Source organism: Diuraphis noxia, unplaced genomic scaffold, assembly GCF_037042655.1.
Source record: "Diuraphis noxia isolate RWA-SAM2 unplaced genomic scaffold, SU_Dnox_SAM2 contig0001, whole genome shotgun sequence".
Lineage (NCBI taxonomy): Eukaryota > Metazoa > Arthropoda > Insecta > Hemiptera > Aphididae > Diuraphis > Diuraphis noxia.
In genome coordinates this window covers 76,469,648-76,492,110 of record NW_028301711.1, presented here as the reverse complement: position 1 = coordinate 76,492,110, position 22,463 = coordinate 76,469,648, and the positions used below count along the sequence as shown (strand labels likewise).

At 29.0% G+C, this 22,463-nt stretch overlaps 2 protein-coding genes across 4 annotated transcripts; both read left to right on the top strand.

Annotated features, from left to right (window-relative positions):
* Positions 1 to 1,704: 1,704 nt before the first annotated feature.
* LOC149061747 (uncharacterized) lies at positions 1,705 to 8,865 on the top strand. Of its 2 annotated transcripts, XM_089216075.1 has the most exons (15): positions 1,705 to 2,335; positions 5,419 to 5,671; positions 5,753 to 6,061; positions 6,151 to 6,207; positions 6,281 to 6,343; positions 6,455 to 6,517; positions 6,611 to 6,670; positions 6,737 to 6,799; positions 6,889 to 6,945; positions 7,012 to 7,077; positions 7,149 to 7,247; positions 7,503 to 7,720; positions 7,804 to 7,963; positions 8,083 to 8,179; positions 8,716 to 8,865. In XM_089216075.1, the coding sequence occupies exons 2-15, from the start codon at positions 5,446 to 5,448 to the stop codon at positions 8,783 to 8,785; spliced, it is 1,608 nt and encodes a 535-aa protein (XP_089072201.1). In that variant the 5' UTR covers positions 1,705 to 2,335; positions 5,419 to 5,445; the 3' UTR covers positions 8,786 to 8,865. The 2 variants fall into 2 exon arrangements, with proteins under 2 accessions (XP_089072201.1, XP_089072202.1); XM_089216076.1 differs by lacking the exon at positions 6,281 to 6,343.
* Positions 8,866 to 12,136: 3,271 nt separating this feature from the next.
* Positions 12,137 to 13,697, top strand: LOC149061746 (uncharacterized). 2 transcript variants are annotated; one of them, XM_089216906.1, is made up of 5 exons: positions 12,137 to 12,402; positions 12,469 to 12,718; positions 12,788 to 12,847; positions 12,912 to 12,986; positions 13,356 to 13,697. In XM_089216906.1, the coding sequence occupies exons 1-5, from the start codon at positions 12,211 to 12,213 to the stop codon at positions 13,547 to 13,549; spliced, it is 771 nt and encodes a 256-aa protein (XP_089073032.1). In that variant the 5' UTR covers positions 12,137 to 12,210; the 3' UTR covers positions 13,550 to 13,697. The 2 variants fall into 2 exon arrangements, with proteins under 2 accessions (XP_089073032.1, XP_089073031.1); XM_089216905.1 differs by having other exon boundaries at positions 12,469 to 12,847.
* Positions 13,698 to 22,463: the final 8,766 nt, after the last annotated feature.

Genomic DNA, 22,463 nt, shown 5'->3' with positions numbered 1-22,463 from the left:
TTGAGTTGGAAATTAAAACTAATGAATAAATACAACTTCATATTTACAAAAATTACTCTTATTTCTTAAAAATATAATTTTTTTTCTAAACAGCATTTAGACAATCAAATTCTTGTTTACAAAAATTATCGTTATAATATATACAAAAATTATAGTTATATCTACAAAATGTCAAAATGTATATTTATATTTACAAAAATTAAGGTCAACCCCACACAGCACATGTAGTCCAGTGGTTATTTAATGGATGACTGACATATCCATATCACGTCTAGTCCACAAGTTACTTCGGATAGATATCATATAGATATCCATACAAGATTACTTCTGGACTAAATTTAATATGGATATGTTGGTCATCTATTAAATATCCACAATATCATAATGATACGCCGGTATAGTCGGTATATAGATGCGGTTGTTATATCATGGTAGTGATAGTGTATAATAACATTTAAATATATAATAGGTATCTACCTATATTTTATTATAAATTATAATAATACCAATTGAATGTAAATATATTTATAATAATATTGTATAATAATTTTACTATATAATTATATATATATTACTATATAATTTTACTATAATTTTAATTGTTTACCGCCACAGCTTCAGTGCTGCAGTGGCCAGTGATATTAGGAAAAAAGGTCTGAATAATAAACCGAAAAAAGTCCAGGGAAATTAAAAATAATTTAAATATACATTATTTATTAAATTTAAATAAAATTTTAGTTCCATCAAATTTTTCCCTGGACTTTTTTACCATTTACCGCTGCAGTGTAGCTAGTGTAACATTACTAACATACTACATAGATTATAGAATATAGAATTTAAACTATAGTGTAGTGGGGCGGATGCACAATTGCACAGTGCAGAAAATAATAATATATAGGTATATTGACTTTATCTCCTTCCAAAAATAGAAGACGCTAATTTGCTTTTGCTAAGTGCGTGCGTGACTGCGGGTGCCTCTGTCCACTAGTATAATATTCTCCCACTAAAGGCACCAACACATTCGGCGTCATCTGCTGTATCTACTCCGTATAGTGTTTAAAGTCTTTCTTATCGCAATTCGCAATATCGCTTATGGAATGACAATCAGACAATTATGTTTTTGGGTTTTCAGTTATATTTAATATTTATCAATTTATCATTAATATTGCGATGTGGCTAATCGTTTCCCGCGCAAGCATACACACAAGAGCACAGCATACAACTTATTATTGATACATGGGCACAGTGTGTTATCGTGTACTTGCGTATTGCAGTGTATAATATTACTGTATATCACTTTAGTCGTAGCTAGTATACTTCGTAATCATAATTAATAATTATTACCAAACTTATAAGTTGTATTGTTATTTGTTTGAACGTGGACCGCCATTTCTGGAGTTTGGCATCTTGGCCGCTAAACGCGCAGTCTGAAGTCTGAATTCTGAATAGAATCGTCTAAAAACTATATAGACGCAACTTCCGCTCTAGCGCGCTGGTCGTCACTCGTCACTCGTCAGCCTGCGATTTATCCCCGCCGGTTTCTTGTCTCTTGTTCCCGGTTCGACTCCGACTTTGACAGTTTGAATGTTTGATGCGCCGTCATTATATTATATTATATAATTTGTTATTACGTAATCAATACTCATTATTGTCTCTTGTCATAATAGTGCGTTTTCGTCGTTCTAGCCGTTCTAGGCTCTAGTTTTAATCCGCTTTAATCCTTGTTTTCATATAGCGCATAGTATTATATGTTGGTGGTTGGTCTATGCTTATGTGCTACGGTCCTATATACTATATACAGTAAACGGATAAGTGTCTTTTGTTGTGCCGTTGTGCGTCTTCATCCACGTTATTATTCCTGTTTGCCACCCGAAACCACGTGATGCGCTAGTTTGAGCTTTTTATGTATATTAATTATATTATATTATAAATGCTTATAATAGCACAAGCAGTAGTGACAGTACGTTTCCGCCTTAACGCATGACTTCTGCGCGAGCCCGTACTTTTCGTGTGCTGTTCTATCCGAGCCACACCGCGTAACCGTTAGGTCTGCGCGAGTCCGTATAATAGTTGTCGTGTACCGTTCTTTCCTAGCCACCGCGTGACCGTAAGGTCTGCGAGAGTCCGTATACTTGTGTGCCGTTCTGTCCGAGCCACCACGTGACCGTAAGTCCGTAAAGTCTGTGCTACTCCGTATATAGTTGTGTACCGTTCTGTCCGAGCCACCACGTGACTGTCACAGCGTTCAACATTTCAGATCAATCTACGCATTATTGGACCCACGGTCGACAGAGTGATCCGTGTAACGTCACAATAGGTGTATTCACTATAATAGGTATGTTATTTAATTTAATATAATAACTTACTATAATATTATAGAGCTTAAATATAAATATATATATAATAAATTAATTACAGCGTTCACCTCCGCTACCGATCACGGCCCGGGTTGCTAGTATAATAATAATATTAATATTATATAGAAGGCTCATCGTCAGCTCGACGCCGATGATCTGAGCAGATCGTATAATAAATAGTATACTTATATATATATATATATATATACTTCATATTATTATTTTAGAAAAATAACTCGGCACTGCCTTATTATTGTTCATCACATATTTGTATTTAAAAATACCTAGGTACCTATATTTTTTAATTCCTATTTATTTACCCACCTATACATGCAGATACCTAATATAAATTAATATTAGTATTATTTTGAGCATATGCGTACCAATAAGGTGCGTACCTATTGAATTTTTATAAATTGCATTAAAAATATATTAGGTATAGGTAAATATGTATATATATATATATATATATATATATTAATTTAATATTATTCATAAGTTCTACTACCAATATAAGAAATATATCTGAATTTATCCCCTTGGATAATGAGACTGGCATAACTCAAAATTTGGTACGATATTAGATATGATTAATTAAACTATACCATCAGAACCATAAACTTTTTTTACTACAAAGTGATAGAACACTATATAATATACAAACATCATACTTAATTAAATTCAGTCACAGATTTTTGTCCTTATAGATAAGTTGCACATAATGTCAAAACGAAAAACAAAAGATATTAGTTGTATAAGTCAAAGGACATTTAGGCGTAGGGTAGCTACTGACTTTAATGCAGCTCTGCAAGATAGTGATAATAGTTTAGATGAAGATCGGGCCACACATTTGCCAATTACTAGTCATCATGAATCTGCAGTAGTTCCTGATAGTGATCAAAACCTTTTTCTCAATGGATCTGTCACCAAAGGCAGTAATAATATTATGATTAATGATAATACCACTATCAGTACCAGCTTTACTGAACATGCCGACTATAATAGTACTTCAAATGATATTCATAATTTAATATCTGATAATTTGCAAAATTTCACATCTTCAGATTCATCTTTCTCAGAATATGATAACAATTGCATACAATATATAGATTACTCCAACTGTGAATCTGAATCTTTTGAGGAGAAACTGAAAACTTGGGCACTAAAATATAAAATTAAATTAAATGCTTTAGATGGATTACTAGTGATACTTAGGGATGAAGTATGTGGTCAATTTCTTCCTAAAGACTCAAGAACATTATTAAAAACTCCCAGAACTTCTGTAATTAAAAGTGTAGAACCCGGGCATTATTGTCATTTTGGTTTAAAAGTTGGCTTAAGAGAAGCAATGCAAAAAGAAACTATAAAATTTTCTTCTCACCATAATTCAAATATCGGGCTCAAAATATCAACTGATGGCTTGCCATTATCTGATAGTAGTAACAGTCAGTTATGGCCAATTTTGGGCTGTTTAGTTGGGAGCTCTTATATATTTGTAATAGGTGTTTATCATGGTCTTTCTAAACCAAACGATTCAAATGTTTTTTTTCAAGATTTTGTGAATGAGATGATAGATATTGTTAACAATGGATTTTTATTTGATGACACAGTGTATAGAGTGTATATACATAGCATTATTTGTGATGCTCCAGCAAAATCATTTCTTGTCAAAATAAAGGGTCACTCAGGTTATTTTAGTTGCACCAAATGTACTCAAGAAGGTGAGTTTTTAAATGGCCGCATATGTTTCCCAGAAACTAAAAATAATATTTTAAGGACTGATGAGGCATTCATGCGACATGAGTATGAGGACTTTCATCAGGGACAATCAATTTTACTGCATATTCCAAATTTTAAGCAACCTATTACTAGAATATGTTTGGATTATATGCATTTAATATGCATCGGTGTTGTTAAGAAAATCATTAAATTGTGGCTAGAGGGCAAACCACATTGTAGATTCGTACGTTTACCTCATGCTAAAATATTGCTGTTGACTTCAAAATTATTATCTATAAAACATTTTATTACAAATGACTTTGCTCGAAAACCACAAAATATTGAATTTATTGGTAAATGGAAAGCCACAGAATTAAGACAGTTCTTGTTATATACCTGTCCAGTTATTCTAAAAGATATTTTACATTCACAAGTTATAGATCATTTTATGACACTCCATGTGGCTGTGCGAATTTTGTGTAGTAAGAGTCTTCTGCAAAAATATTCTGATTATGCCCAAGAACTGTTACAACATTTTATTAATACATTTATAATTTTATATGGAAAAGAATTTGTTTCTCATAATGTTCACGGATTGTTGCATATTGTAAATGATGCCAAATTATTAGGGACTTTGGATGAATTTAGCGCTTTTCCATTTGAAAATAAACTTAGATTACTTAAACGACAGTTGCGGAAATCTGATAGACCTCTCCAACAACTCCATAGGAGGTACTTCGAGGAATCTATTAATATGACCAAACCAGTTAACCCCTCATTAGTAAATGAGTACACAAAAAAACATTTAGAAGGTCCAGTTATTGAAACTTCTGATGTCGATAAGCAATATAAAAAAGCTAAAATTAAGAATCTCTGTATACATATTATTAGTCCTGATAACTATTATATGTTACACGATAAAAGTATAATAGTTATCAGCAATATTGTATTTGATAAAGTTCTTAAATGTATGACAGTTTTAGGGAAAAAATATTTTAAGTATTCAGATATTTATAAAACACCATGCAATTCTTCAATAATTGATTGTTGGGTTGTTGAAGATTTAGAATCTAACTTCCAAAGTTGGCCAATATTGGAAATAAAATACAAGTGTCTGGCTTTACCTATTTATGCTGGTAGTGATAAGTTAGCCATGTTTCCAATTTTACATGGTGATTGTTCGCAGATGTAATTTTCTGATATTTGCATCTTACTATGCTATATTTTATATTAAATTATTGTAAATACTGTTCTAAATTTAAATATTTGTAAATAAACATATATCATGTAATATAATATACACACAAAAAAAAAATACTAATTTTGTAAATACTTTTATTAGACTTAATTTGTCCTACATAAAACTGCAATGTCTGAAGAAAACAAAATATGGAGTGTTGTTGAATTTGACGATGGCAGCATCCATATAGTCCCTCGAAATTGGTTTTTTTTTGACAAATCCGCAAAATTAAAATGTTATTGGCCAACTCAAGGAACATTTAAAACGATCACCGCATACATAAAAGCAGTTAAAAAAATGGCTAGCCCTGATGAAAACTGGCCGGTATTTGAAGCTCAAATACTATCAGGTTCTGGTAATAGTTGACATTTTTTTAATTTCTACTAATAATGATTACATTGATTAGATGTCAAATAATCTCTCGAATAATTTACAGATGATTTTGATGTTGCATACAAGAAACTCAAAAAAGCGGAAACTTATACTGATTTAACAACAGATGCCGAACAAGACAAGCTTAGCAGAAATTTAAGGCACAAAAAAAGAATAAGAAGTTCATCATCGTCAACTGATGAAGATAATTCATCTAAAGTTACTTTAGTTAAACTACCTGCTGTACCAAAACCTCCTTCAAGTGGAAATAACAATACATCAGATAAAGACCAAAAAAAGTTAGCTTCTGTAACTGAACGGTTATACAAAAAAAATAGATCATCAAATAAACCAGTATCATATGACTATGAAGGTAAATATTTCTTTGAAACTTTCCAGTAAAAAATAAATTTTATACTAATTATAAATTTTTAATAATTTAATTTAAATTCAATATCTTAGAACGTGTTCAAAGTCCAATCTATGGCAAACCTTCCAGTGGTCATCTAACTAACTCAAGTAAAGATATTATAACATTTATAATTTAATAATATAAGAATTAAATCTAGGTAACATAATATTAACATTTTAGAAAATGTCCGCCGAAGCTTAATCTACAATATTGAACCTTCAAGTGACTATCAAACTGATTCAAGTAAAGATCTCTTATAATATAATATATGCTTCAAAAATAACATATTTATAGTTCAATAATATGAGAAAAAGATCTAAATAATATTTAATTTATTTTAATTTAATATTTTAGAACTTTTCCATCCTAGTCCAAGTTATGATGAACCTTCCAGTGGCCATTCTGCAATTAACTCAAGTAAAGATACAATAATTATAAAATAATTTAATTGATGTATTAAATTAAATATTTAATATTAAATATATAATATTATATATATATACATTTTAGAACATTCACGCTCAAGTCCAAATTATGATGAACCTTTATGTGGCCGTGAAGCTAACTCAAGTAAAGACATAATATATAAGAATAAAATCTAGATAGTATATAATTTATTTTAATTTAATATTTTAGAACTTTTCCATCCTAGTCCAAGTTGTGATGAACATTCCAGTGGCCATTCTGCAATTAACTCAAGTAAAGATACAATAATAATAAAATAATTTAATTGATATATTAAATTAAATATTTATAACATTATATATATATATATATATACATTTTAGAACATTCACGCTCAAGTCCAAATTATGATGAACCTTGTGGCCGTAAAGCTAACTCAAGTAAAGATATAATATATGAGAATAAAATATAGATAGTATATAATTTATTTTAATTTAATATTTTAGAACTTTTCCATCCTAGTCCAAGTTATGATGAACTATCCTACAGCAGTGACCATCCAACTAACTCACGTAAACATAAAATTAATTACACTTAATTTAATAAATATAACAATTAAATCTTGATGTATGAAATATTTTAGAAAATGCATGTCCAAGTTCAAGCTACATTGACGACATAACAGATAATATATCTCTATTCCAAAAAGGAAAAAACCGTGAACGACGCCTTACTAATAATGGTAAAGTTTAATGTGCATTCTTATACAATATACATCATATCATATATTTGTAGTCATCTATCTAGCGTGTATATATATTATGTATATGAATTGTTGACATTTTCACATAATATAATTTATTGCAGACATTGCATGCAATATAATAATATGCGTATTGTTCATAAGGCTAAATTAACTATATTATTAATTAGACTATACAATGCATGAATTATTTTTATATTCAAGTATACATTTTGCACATATTACTTGTTTTAGATTTTCAAGACCGAGTATTAAGACAACTATCACATATAAAACTTCATTTATTAAAATTAGATGAAAAAGTTTCCTCGTTGAATTATCCTGCACCACAAAACACGAACATTGATACTTATGATACGAATATATTAGACAATTTTCCTCTTAAATTTGAAATTGATTTACAAAATGTTGAAATAAAACTAAAAAATGATGAAATTTATAAGTCAAACATGGTATGATTTGAGTTTTTGAAATTTATAATTTAGGTTCAAATGAAAATTGTTATTTTATTAATGATATTATTTTTTACTTATAGTTGACAGCTCTGTCCAAAATGGGTGGTTCAAAAACAGATGAGTCTACCAAGTATATTTTAAAAAAAATATACTCTGATCAATTAGCTATGTGTTACAGTTGGATGGGTGGAAAAGGAAAAAAAATCTTATCTACCATGCTACTTCCTAAAATAATAATAGGTATATAATTTATTTCTTGTATGTACATTGATTAATAACAAGTTTATAAAAATAGTAAACTGGAAATTTCAGTTCTTCATTTTCGGGCATTTTAATTAATAAAATTATTTTATTTTTAGAAGTGGTGCAGAAAAGAATCCAAAACTCAACTGAAATAGACATCGTAAATTCAATCAAAAATTGGTTGCGACATGCTTATCAAAGAAACTTAAACAGGTATTAATGAAACATTATACTATTTAAACTAAAAAAATATTTAGTTACATTAATAAATTAAGAATTTATAATCTATATTCATTTGTTTTATGGAAATACTTATCCAAAATGTGTTTTTATATAATTTATTCATAAATTTAAAACTAGTATTTTAGAAAACTCTTGTGAAATCAGTGTAATAAATCAAAACAATATATTTGTTAGGAATTTATCATTGTCTTTAGTTTAAATGTTTAATAATAAAACCTAAGCTTACAATTTATTAGTATATTAAAAAAAGATAAAATATATATGCACGTTGGTCAACTCATAAGTATATAAACCATGTATATTATTAAAAGTTAAAATAAGTAGTTATAATAGTTTTATATAATCTAGTGTCTATTAAATAGCAGCTCTATTTAATATACCTATCTTATTATTAATATTTTTTTTTAAATTTCTTTTTTGTTACCAATAAAATGATCTCTCCATGACTAACTTACTTCCCTCTTGTTATTTCTATTTCATAAATCATATATATATTTTTTTTTTAGCTTAAAGGCAGCAGAAAAACGAAGCCTTGTCCAAAATAAAGAAGATGATGAATTGATGAATAAGAGATAGATATAGTACTATAGATTACACACATGACATTGTGTATACTTAAAAAAATATATAATAAATGTTTAAATGCATAAAATAAATTTGTTTTACTTTTTATTACTATCTTTAAGTATTTTTACATTTTAATTTTAAGGTATAAATTTATTTTCGTGAGTCTCAACCGAAGCAAAACCAACATAACTATTATTGTTATACATATAGTATATATCAGGGGCGTGCTCACGGGGGGGATCAGGATGTCATCCCCCCATTGGACTTTTTTTTAATGATTATTATCTACACGAAAAAAAACTTGTATGTGTATAATGTATTTACAAATAGAAAATAATTTGAATAAAATGAATATCCCCCCCCCCTTTCAAAAAAGCTGAGCACGCCACTGGTATATATAGTGAAACCTCCCAATAGCAGATGTTTTTTTTAGTGATTTCGATATATTTCCTTTATATGATTAGCCCTCTGATGGTCGTTATGAATAGCAAACACCTCCAAATAGCAGAAAAAATGTTGGTGTCCAGGAGTGTCCGGTATTTAGAGGTTTTACTATTTATTATTGAGAGTATAAAAATATGGATAACAGATGAAAAAGTGGAGTTGCCAGAATTTTAAGATACAGGGGAGTTAAGTAAAAATTAAAGTTATAAGTTTTTACAGTTTTCGTATATAATAAAATATAAGATTTATTAGGGGGGGGGGGGGTGGAATGTTAAATAGGTGGGGAGAGTGAAACACCTGACCCCCTGACTACACCACTAATTGGTGGATATTGTCATAGGTACAATGTAATATCTAGTTGATATCTAATGTAGATATTTTGTTCTGTGTAGATATCTAATAGTGTACTATGATGGATATTGTATAATATTTTTAATGGATATCCATAGCATTGGAAAAAAGTGGCCATTTGGATATCTAGAATATGTCAAATAGATATCCATGTATATCCAGTAGATATTATGGATATCCAGATATTATATTCATTGAATATCCATTAAATAGCCATGTGCTATGTGGGACATTATTCAGTATCTGAATCCGTTTCAGATGATGTGTCTCCCGTAGGCCGTAATAGTCATCAACAAATCTTCCTCCGCGGACAACATCTCGTCTATTATGTTATCGATCTCATAAAATTGTATCTCTTCTTTTTTCGTGTGGCTAATAAAATTTTTCCACATTTGTGCGTCAACTCGATTTATGCCCTCTATTAGTAATTTTTTTACATCTGTAAGTTTGTAAGTTGTGTTGTTCATCCGTACATGGTTCTTCACCGATGACCAAGCGAGCTCAATGGGGTTAAGCTCGCAGTGGTATGGCGGGAGTCGTAACACTGTATGATTATTGGCTTTAACAAGCTCGTCAATAACATATTTAGTATGTAGTGGCTTTAATCATTTTACCATGTGCAAAAGTTGAGGGATAACCATAGTTCGGTCTACCATTTCTCCCTTCGTGTATTCGATGTTGGGGCTTTGTCTATTTTCACGGAATGGTAGGACGCATTGTCCATAAAAACTACAGAGTTCGGTTTTAGGCGAGGTAGATTGCCCTCCATCTATTCACGAAATGTGTCCCCATTCATCGTGGTAGTCACTTGTATTTTTTTTGATTCAAAACACAACAAACCACTGGGTACAAAACCATCTTCAGAGCCGATATGGAGAACAATAAGTCGTTTCCCTTTGCCAGAGGGATTAACAGCACCAGTCGATAGACTTTTTAAGAATGCATCCCGGCGAGACCGTACTGATGTGTCGACCCACGTTTTCGATGTACAATCGCCAGCATTCGCCCATGTTTCGTCGAGAAAATAAATATGTCGACCCTCTTCCCGGTATTTTTTAATACTATCCAAATACATTCTGCGCCACACAACAATCTCATTCTTTTCAGTCATAGCACTGTTCCTACTTCGCTTACTGTAACGGAAATTTAAATCTTTTAAGAGATAAAATAAATTTGTGCGCGATACTGTTGGCAAACTGTCGTCTGCTGATACGGCTTGGTAGATTTTATCAATCGTAGGAATTTCACGGCGAAACCAGAATGCACGTGCCTACGTACTGCGTTTTTAGAAAAATCGTCAAAAAGATCGCGAAATGATTTTTTCTTACCTGTTATTTTTGCGACTGGCACCGTCTTTGTCTCATTGTAAGCCTTAATAATTATGTGGATTGAACGTTCACCAATAGACAATATTTCTGAAATTTGTTTACGAATTTGCCTCATGGAAATTTTAGGTTCGTCCATTATTATACTATTGTACATATTCACAATACAGATTCTTAAATCTTCACTAATATCCTGAAACAAAAATATTTAATAAAAATGATGTCTTGAAACACATTTCAATCAAAAAACATGTTTTTTATGAGCTCGGAATTTGTATATTATATAATACTCACTTTTCCACTTTTCTGCTTTTTAATTGGTGATGGGCCATATTCAGTATTAACCTCATCAGAACTGCTTGTCATTGTTGGTGAATAATTCACAAAATAGTGTAAAAAAACAGAACAAATATTTGAAAGCGCGCTGTGTTTTTAATTTTTATGTGTTACGGAATGAACGAGTAAACCACTTGTCTTGTGGCATAGTGACGAGCGATATTATAGTTCACTACGTATACATCTGCAGCACGTCGGCGGCGGCGGCACAGCCGACATCAGCGCTGCCTGTGGCAACAGACATTCGCGAACTCGACGAGTTTTCGTCGATCGAGTGGGCAAGGTTATTTTGAATAGAGTATACAATAAAAGTTGGCGTTGTAAGAAACCGCTTCAGTGTCTGATCATCGAGTAATCAACAATCGAGTTATTCATGTAAAAACCCAAAGTATCAAAATTAGAAAATATATAAATAATTCTATCTCAATTTTTATAGATAATTATTATTATTTAGTCAATCTATTAATAAATTGTTAGAAGTAATTGGTTATTAGTTGAAACAATGTAAAAGTTTATAGTATTAACAGGGGAGTCTGTTTATTATTGTATACAAATACAATAGACATGGGGGCCAATTCTTGAATTATGCGACATGTTTGTCACATTCGATAAAATTATCGATTTTATCGGCCGTGACTAAATTTTGTCGATTTCGAAAAATGTTGGTATTCTTGAACGTCTTGTGATAAAATTTTATCATTTATCGAATTCAATATTTTATATCACATAAACCATTTCGGTAACAATGGTTATCTGTTATTCCTATTTATAAAACTTCATTATCTTTATCATTGTTCAATTTTGTTTTTATATTTTATTTTTATCAATATATTTAAAAATAGTATTTTTATTCATTACCAACAAATAATTATATTCGACGTTGTATATAGCATTTGTCACTAAATGTTTTTCTTTAACCATTGTATATGATTATTTAATATTTATATTAATTCTGCAAATATTATATGCACAAATACAATGACTAAATCGAGACCTACAAAATTGCAAATGAAGCGCTTAATTGAACTTGTATCAAATGATCCACAACTCGTCGCTGGCAAGTTATCGTCAAATTTCACTTATAAAATCTTGAAAGAAAGATGGCAACTAATTGCTGATGAATTAAATGCATTACCCGGCGCAGAAAAAAGTTTTGATAAATGGAAAAAGGTAGACATATTTTTATAAATAGTTAAATTTTGTTGATTTAATAGATAAGTAACTAAATTTTTTTAGGCATGGCAGGATACAAGAGCTACAGCTAAAACAAAAGCTGCTACTATAAAAAAATTTAATCGTGGGACAGGAGGTGGACCACCGTGTGATATTACATTATCCGATGCTCAAATGGATATATTACCTTTAGTAAGCCAAGTTGCTGTCAGTGGTCACACATCTTCTTTAGAATCACTAGTAAATTTTGATTTTTCATCCATTGAAAATAGTAAGGCACAATGTAGTTCAAGTTTGATTCAAGAAGAAATAGGTAAAATTAATATATACTACTATATAAGGGCAATGAGAAAACCTATACTACTACTCAGTATATATTTAGATAAGGAAAACATTCATATTGATACTTTACCAGTCTATATTGAGAATGAAGAAAAGGAATGTATGTAAACATTTAATATAAATAGTCAACATAATCAAATATATATCTATAAATTAATTTTCAGTACCTTCAAATTGTGAAACAGGAATGCAACAATTTGATAAAGAATTAGATACATCCAAAACTGCACCTAAATTAAGTATGATTTTAGTTAAAAAAAATATAAAATTAATCGTAGAATAGACTTCAGCGTTCAGCCTATTAAAAAATTTACATAATATTATTTCAAATGAAGTTAGTTAACTAATTATTAACCTAATCTATGTAATAATTATATAATTTGTAATATAAAAATAGTAATTGATTCAATGATGATTATATATAATCTTAATTTATTTAATTCTTAATAATTTTTTTTTTAGTAATAATTTGACATTTAAAATGGTATTATTCACATTTTAAATTTAAACGAAGCTCTATTTATTTGTTGTATAAAAAATATTATTAATACATTAATAATAATATAAACCTAAATAACTAATTAAATATATTTTTTTTAAATATAAAGAAAGATCAACTACACAAAGATTACTAGAAAGTCAAGATGTGGCAAACCGTATAGCGGATCTCACTGCTAAAAAAATAGAAATGAAGACAGAATATTATTCAAAAAAATTAAAGCTTATGGAAAATAACAATGCTCTTTTAAGTAGCATAAACACATTATTGATGTCACACTTTAATGTAAAAAGTAATGAATAAAAATAAAACTGAATTCAATTGAATTTCAGTTCATAAAATATAAGCAAGTAGTTTAAAAAAAAAATTGTGTTTATTTTTAATATTTATCATATACTTTAATTTGTTAAAATATATTAAAACTAATTTACTGAACTTTGCAATATGTATCTAGTCCATGTTTATTGAGTAAGTTTATTCATAATATATAAGTAGATAATATAATAATATATTATAAAGTATTAAAAGGAATATGAAATTATATTGTTTAAATAATAATATTACTATACATTTTGAAGTGTTTTGGTTATTCTCTGATATTTCTATTTTGCAAAAGCCTACATATTCTCTCCCTTTGACGTCTTCCTAATATTAACTCTCTGTTGCGATCATTTAACACATTAGCTTCTATATTATTTTGGTCATGATACATGCCAAAATCAAAATCATCTGTGTTTTCCAAGTACTCGGGGACATTAAATGTTATACACATATTATGCAGAACGACACAAGAATTTATTATAGCTGTTGCTTTTTCTGGTTTATAGTGTAATGTTCTGTCTTTTATCAAGCATCTAAAAAAATATATAATGCGGCTATAGTACAAGATATCTATTAAAATATGATATTCACAAGCTAATAACTTAATAACTAACCTAAAACGGGATTTTAAAACACCATTACAACGCTCAATTATACTTCTAGCAGACATTTGTATTTTATTATAGTGTACTTCAATCTCTGTACTTGGATTAGATATTGGAGTAAGTAACCACTGCCTTAAAGGGTATCCCGAATCTCCTAAATTAATGTAAATAATCTGTGATACAAATTTCTTAAGATCAATTGATGAACCTAAACTTACCCAACAAATAAAAATCATTGAAATTGTGTGCATGTAATTGTTTAAGAATTGGTAAAACATTACTATTATTCCAAACATGTGTGTCATGAGTGCTTCCAGGAAACAAAGCATTTATATTCAATATTTTTAAATTTGAATCGCAAATCTTAATTACATATAATAAAATAAAATGACAATTTTATTTATACAATATTGTAATTAATGAACTTTAAATTGTAACTAGATTATTTACAAGTTGAACATTCATGGAATGGTATCCTTTACGATTAACATATATATGCTCGGGATATTGATTTTCTTCTAAGTTTAAATTTTTAGAGGGGGGTACAATGGCCACATGTGTACAATCAATGCACCCTATGACTCCAGGGAATCCAGTTTTCCTGTAAAAACTATAAAATAATATATAGAGAGTATAAATATCCCTAAATATCATGTACCTAGGTGCTATTTAATATATTTATCATGGTTGAGTAAAGATGAGTTAAAATTGAATTAAAAAATAAATATATTTTTAATTTGTTTTATTTGTAATAAGAAGTATTATTTTTCATTCTTTAGAAATAATTTAAAGAAGAATTTTTATATTTTTATAGATAAGGAAATTTAATTTAAAATTGTGTTATATTCTCAACCTTGATATTGTCAATAAAGTACCTATAAGAAGTAGAACGAATAAGAATTAATTATTTTTATTACTCATTGCGAACTTTGGTCAACTCATTTATATTAGATGGAAATTTAACCCATCTATTATATATTTCGGCACAATTTAATGCATGAACAACTTCTTCAATGCAACGAGAAACGGTAGGTTGGGAAACAGCAGTGAAACGACTGTTACCCACTGGTGACTGATAAGAACCCGTTGCAAAAAAGTTTAACGCTATTAATACCTATAAATTAAAAATTACATAACATAATATGTTTCAATAGAATAAGATTAATTATAAATTATGAGTAGATTTTAGGTACTTAAAATCTTAAATTATGATGCCAATATGATCTAAAAAAATCATAAAATATTATATAAACCCTTATATGTTCCTTAAACTTGATATACCAATAATATGAGTTTTTTATTTAAAATAATTCAAATTCGTACACAAGTTACAAATGTTATAATAAGAAATATGTATATATTAAACAATAAATAACTATTATGCACCATTTTTTAGTGAATTGTTTAGATTTCTTCTAAATAAATATATTCTAAAATATAAAAAATAGGCTAAAAATTTTACAATTGCCAAAATATAATTTAACTAAGATATATTTTCTAATTATAAACGTATATTATTATATAGTTTTAATTACTTTGGTTTTTACATCAAGTGACGACGAACGATTTCCTACTTTAATGTGTGGTGACAACATATCAATCAAATAAATTGCGACATGTTTAGTCAATCTAAAATTTTTTAGAAAAAGCCGATCTGAAAATTGAAAAGGGTCTAAGACTGTATCTCTTTTACTCTGTAGTCTATTATTTTGAGCAGCGTTCTCTTGTAAAAAGAGATTTTGTATGATGAATAGTTCATCAATTCCTATGTGCATTGCCATTTTAGACACTTCACACAAATAAAAACTGAATGTTAGAAGCGTTAAAACTATAATAATTAAGAATAATTAATCATCAGAATTATCTAAAAATTAATAAATTATAAAAATAAATTATTTTATTGTAAAATTCAACGAAGGTCAGAAAGATGGTGCCGAATGTCGATAGTGGTGACAGTGGTGTTCACTGTTCGATAATTTTTGTCACTGGTTTAATCACAGTAGATAAAATAATCGAATACATTTTAATCAATAAAATCTTATCACTATTCAAGAATACCGAATATTTATTTTCATGCGATAAAATTTTTATCGCATGCGATAAAGTTTATCACGATTTCAAGAATTGGCCCCCAGGCCTATCAAATTAATCAGAGGGTTCATTAAAATAACCAAGACAATTTTTTTAAATTATATAATATTAGTAGTATCCTTATAAAACAGTTCGTTAAAAATTGTATACATATTAACAAACTAAGCTAATTAATGTTGTCAAACATTTTATTAAATGAAATAATGAGTTTGTTATACTAAAAATATACTTATATTTTCAACAACAGTTAGTATGTTAATAATTAACTAAACCAGTTTATTAATACTACCCAATATATTTCTCTGAGTGATGAGGAATCTTATATTGTATGGTTGTTTATACAAACATTTTTTTATAATATTCACATTAAGTCTGACTAATCTCACCCAATTATAAGTACTTAAAATTATTCCAGAACTAAATAAATGAAATAAATTTCAAATTATAAGTATTGTTAGTATATATTTTTATATTTAATTATTATTATATTCTTGTTTTTAATACGCACTCATTACTTTATAGATGTTTTGTATTGATTATTATATTGATCTATATAATACTGTATGTAATATTTTTTAAACTATTGTGGTAGAAGAATCCTACAAATGGTTATATGTTTAATATTTATGTTCTCTATATTAAATATTATTTTGTTAATAGTTTATATAGGTACCTAAGTATAATAGTATTTGAATAAATTGAAAAGACAATATTCCATTTGTTTATTTATTTTAATTGAACCATTTACATTTTAAATGTATGAATTATGAATACATCTAAAACAGTAATAAATGTATTATTATGAGTGAAATATTTTTACCTAGGAGCATAATAGTGATAATAATAACAACAAAAAATCTTTGTAGAAAATACAAATCAGTGGCGAAACGACGTAGTCTTTGAGAAGTGATTGCTTCTCCATTTTTTTTTAAGGTTTGGAGGTAAATGTTTATTAAAAAAAATAAATATCTTAAATATATAATAGATACCTATAGCCCGTAAGTCGGTGGGTGGGTGTGTAAATTATAAGTTTGCTTATGGGTTATTTTAGGTTCGTTTCACCACTGATATTTGTATCAGTTATCAAATTATAGTATTAATAGACAAATTAATTAGTTTAAAAAAACGTCAATGGTTTTTTTAACATTATTGATGTTGGTATCAACAAATGTAATTGTTGAATTAACTTTATTAATAATTGTTTTTAAGAACGCGGTTCGTTTAGATTTAACAAAGTATTTGTTATATTAACTAAGAGAATTGTTAATTTGTTGTAAATTTAACATTATCAATAAAGTAGAAATGACAATTTCTTTGTCAGCTCAGGACAGGCCCTATTATTTGTAAAATTTCGGACTGCACACTTCATTTTATTGCTATGGACTAGCGTCCCGCATTGTGTAGTTCACGATCAACTAGGTACCAGCCGAACCAAGCTAGGGTAGGGTGCGACGAACTTTGTAAATGTAGGAGAGACAGCATTTCGTGGAAATCATTAACATTAGGGAAACACGAAATCGTGTGGTCATACGACTATAAAAGATCATCGATAGGGGTACACAAGGTGTGGGGTTATACATCAATACAAAAGTTCCAAGAATCAATGTTATAATGTAATATCATAATATATATTTTTACATAATAATAATATTCATAATAATATAAATTATCGAGATCTGCAGCTGCATGGGATGCACATTTGGCTTGTATGTGGGCGAGTAACATTTCCCGTCAGTCTAGATAATTATACCACATCCGTGAGAACAGCGACAAGAGAAAGTAGACTATGGGGAGTAAAGGGTAGCACTATATAAGGGACCCCGAAACGGCCTGTATTCAGACGCGACTTCACCAGACTAGCCAGAGCACCTTCACGCCAGTCTGTTCTTTGATTTATTAAATTGGACTTAGAAAAATGCACATAAAATAATATTCTGAACTTAGAAAATATTCGAGTCAAACCGAATTTATTCTAGTCATTCAGAATACTTAACTTGTTAAATAAAATTCAGCTTTCATGTTATAAATAAATATATATGTTTTGTCAAAATAAATAATCAAATAATCTAACTAAGAAGAAATCCACGTTGTTTAAATTAACTCAAGAGTCACCTTCCAACATCATCCTTGACTACTGATACCTGTAGGCGACGTGATCACTACATCTGGCGCAGTCGAGTACGGAACCCTAAGAAAAACATCAACAATTCAAGAGGAGGAGAAGCAGAATTTTTCGCAAAAAAAATAAATTTTTGAAAAATTTTTAAAAAATTCCACAACTTCGAGTTAAGAATTTCACGAAGGGAGTTCGACAGAATCACCGTTGGGGAACTGATCACTTTCCAACAACTCCGAGGGTCAAAAAGAATCTACGTAGAGGTCAACAAGTCGATAGCGCAGGAAAATCAGCTTCAGTCAAGATGAACCAAAATACGAAGACAACAGTATTGTGAGTTATAATGTTTTGTGTAGTACTTAAGAGAACGTTTTTGTAAGCTTTATAGGGTCGCGTCTCCTTTAGATTTTTTAGGATCTATCGTATAAAACACTTTTGGTGTGTGGACCTACACCACCATTAGAACATTAAATTCATAAATATATTATTTTTATATATAAATATAAATTAAATGATAAACTCAGATAATATATATACGTTTAATGAATATTATTGATTAATAATATAATAAAATAAATAGGCACAAATAAAACCTAGGTAAAATAAAAAGATAAAGTTATAACGAGAAATAATTTAATGAGAAATAAATGAGTATTGATATATGAAAATAAGTGAATTGATAATTTTGAAGAATAGTAAAGGATATATATATATATATAAATAATTGAGAATAATTGAGATTTTTAGTAAGGCAAGAAATAAGACCTTAGATTATAAAGTAATTGGGATATTGATAATATGTGATTTTTTGAGAAGGCAAGAGGTAAGACCTTATGATATATAGTAATTGAAATAAATAATAGTGATTTTTTGGATGGCAAGAGGTAAGACCTTATATGTTGATAATTGAGAATTAATTTGGGATTTTAGAAAAGGCGAGAAAATAAGTCCTTAGTTTTATGAATAAATATTGAGAATAATTAAGAGATTTTGTTGAAAAATATATATATAAAGTGTGCGCGCACAGTTTATTGAGAATCTTCTTCTTCTTCTTGTGGGTTACGGCCCTCAAGACCATCCCTGCATACAAATTTGTCGCCATCTTTCCCTATCCTCTGCAGCTTCTCTCCACTGTGTATTTGGTTCCACTGATTTAACTTCCTTTTTGATACGATCCTCCTAAGCGCGGTCTCCCTAACGGTCTTTTCCCAGTCGGATTTTCTTTAATAACCGCCTTAATGAAAGAGCCCTCTTTCCTCCAGGCATATCCAGCCCACATTAATCTTCTTCTATTAATTTCGGATATAATATCTGGTTTTTTAAATAAGTTCTTCAGTTCATCATTGTGGCGTATCCTCCATTCTCCAGTGTTAGAATCGATACATGGTCCATAGATTCTTCTTAGAATTTTTCGTTCAAACGCCGCAAGTCGGGCGTAACACGTTTCCACCAAAAGTAGACCTTTCCCTTTTCCACCAATACCCGTTTCCACCAAAAATGTATCTTTCCCTTTTCCACCAATATACGTTTCCACCAAATGAGATCCACCTAATTGTTTGGTTAATTTACCAAACAATTTTTATACTACGCTTATATTAAAACCTTTAATACAGTAATAAGTTTATTAAAAGTACTAATGCTGGATTGAAAAAAGTGATATATTAGTGTATTTAGCTATGTATATACTGTACATACTCATATATATAATTGGTTGATATTTTTTTTTCAATCGTAGAATACCTATACTTTTTATGGGTTTTTTGGATTTATGTAAAATGTATATAATAAATACATACATAAATATACACACAATAAAATCAATGTATATTGTACGTTTATCGTATTTAATTGTATGTTAAACCGTTATCGTACTTATCTTTTATGTCGATTAACCATGATAATATATTAATATCTAACGGGACAATATTTTACGAGCAAGTGAAAAGGTTGCACAGTTTAAATAGTACATTACAACTGGGTGTGTGTTAAAATAAAACGTAATTTTTAAAATTTATAATTCTGTGAAGGCTAAAGTGATTGAAAGTAAACGTGGAAACAAAACACTAATACTAAACAATTTTAAATTTTTTATTGGATCAGTTAACAAATCTAATGAAAATATTCGTTGGCGATGTATTAAAAAAAGTTGTTTCGCAAAAGTGTATACTGATAATAATAATGAAGTATTATCGGATCAATCAATTATACACAACCACGAACCGTATACAACAACAGAAATTGAAAGACAAATTATAAATTCGAATTGTAGGAGAAAAGCAGTTGATGTTCCTTGTACTAGACCTAAAAAAATAATTTTGAAAGAAATATCTGAAATGGAAGGTACGTCTGATTTTACAAATAATGATGTAAAGCGATTGAGAAAAAATATTTACGACGCTCGTAAGAAAGTGCTACCAGCAAACCCAAAAAATATTGCAGAGGTACATGAAACATTAAACAACATAAATACAAATACGAAACAAGGTGAACCGTTTTTGCTAATTAATGATGAAGAAAAACATATTATAATTTTTAGGTACATGTGAATCGAACATGCGATTTTTATGTGAAATAGATGATTTATATATGGACGGAACTTTTAAGTAGGTAGGTATGCAGCTAGATTTTTTATGCAAATTTTCACAATTCATGGTATCAAAAATGGTCATTATATACCATTGGTTTTTTGTTTATTACCCGACAAAAATATGAACACGTATATTAATACATTCAAATTTATTGTTGATAAATGTTCGTCGATGCATCTACGTTTATCGCCAAAAAGTGTAACCACTGACTTTGAAAAGGCGATTTTAAACTCTGTTAATGAAATTTGGCCACATACAAAAATAATAGGATGTCGATTTCATTTAACGCAGGCTTGGTATCGTCAACTGCAAAAGCTCGGATTGTCGGCCGAATACCAGAATCAAACATCTGAAATTGGCATTTGGATACGCCATACTTTTGGTTTACTTTTTTTACAACCGACTGAAGTCACTGAATGCTTTGTAGAAGATTTTATGTCGAATCGACCTATCGACGAACGAGTTGAAAAATACTCAGATTATTTATTAGAGAATTACATTGATGAAAATAGTATGTATTCACCGACACTTTGGGCGGCTATGTCAAGTAGCCTACAACGGACAACCAACGCATGCGAGTCATTTCATTCGAGGTTCACTCAAAGTTTTTATAAAGAAAGTCCTCCAATTATAAAATGGCTAACCGTTCTAATAACAGAAATCCAGACAGACGTGTACATCAAATTAAAAAGTACTAACGTATCAAATAATCCACAAGATCATACTGCAAGAAACCGTAAAAAGAAAAATGACCAAATTATAACGGACTACAAAAATGGAGTAATTGGAAGGTAGCATATTGCGTTTTATAAAACACTATACTAAATATATTTATTAAAAACAATATTTGTATACCTATATAGTTACAATTTACATGACTAAGGTATCGTATTCCATAATATATCATTTTTTTATTTTTTTTTAAATTACATTTAGAATTTATACCATAATAATTATTATATATCGTTTTTTTCAAATTTTTATATCTGACCATTCACAATTATACCATAATAACTATTTTTTTTTCAAATTTTTATATTTGACCATTTACAATTTATACTATAATAACTATTATATCGTTTATTTCACATTTTTATATTTGACTATTTACAATTATACCATAATAATTATTATATCGTTTTTTATTTTTTTATTTTATTTGGTGGAAACGTATATTGGTGGAAAAAGGAAAGGTACACTTTTGGTGGAAACGGGCATCGCCCCGCAAGCCTTGTTTCTTCTACCTTTCTCAGTGTCCACGTCTCAGAACCATATAACACTACTAGTCTTATCAGGGTCATGTATAATTGTATTTTAAATTTTTTCGACAAGATTTTTGAGCTAAACTTACTATATTGAGTTTATTGAGAATAGATATTGAATATATAGTAAAAAAGGAAGTTATAGAAAAATTATGAATAAATGATATATGATGAATGATAAATCATAAAGGAATAATTGAAATATAGAGAAAATATTTGAGAATAATAAGAAAT

Coding starts and splice junctions, on each gene's coding strand:
- LOC149061747 (XM_089216075.1), top strand. CDS start 5,446: ATGTCTGAAGAAAACAAAATATGGAGTGTTGTTGAATTTGACGATGGC. Junction 6,208..6,280: donor TGGTCATCTAACTAACTCAA/GTAAAGATATTA, acceptor TTAACATTTTAG/AAAATGTCCGCCGAAGCTTA. Junction 6,671..6,736: donor TGGCCGTGAAGCTAACTCAA/GTAAAGACATAA, acceptor TTAATATTTTAG/AACTTTTCCATCCTAGTCCA.
- LOC149061746 (XM_089216905.1), top strand. CDS start 12,211: ATGACTAAATCGAGACCTACAAAATTGCAAATGAAGCGCTTAATTGAA. Junction 12,403..12,468: donor GTTTTGATAAATGGAAAAAG/GTAGACATATTT, acceptor AAATTTTTTTAG/GCATGGCAGGATACAAGAGC. Junction 12,848..12,911: donor TGAGAATGAAGAAAAGGAAT/GTATGTAAACAT, acceptor ATTAATTTTCAG/TACCTTCAAATTGTGAAACA.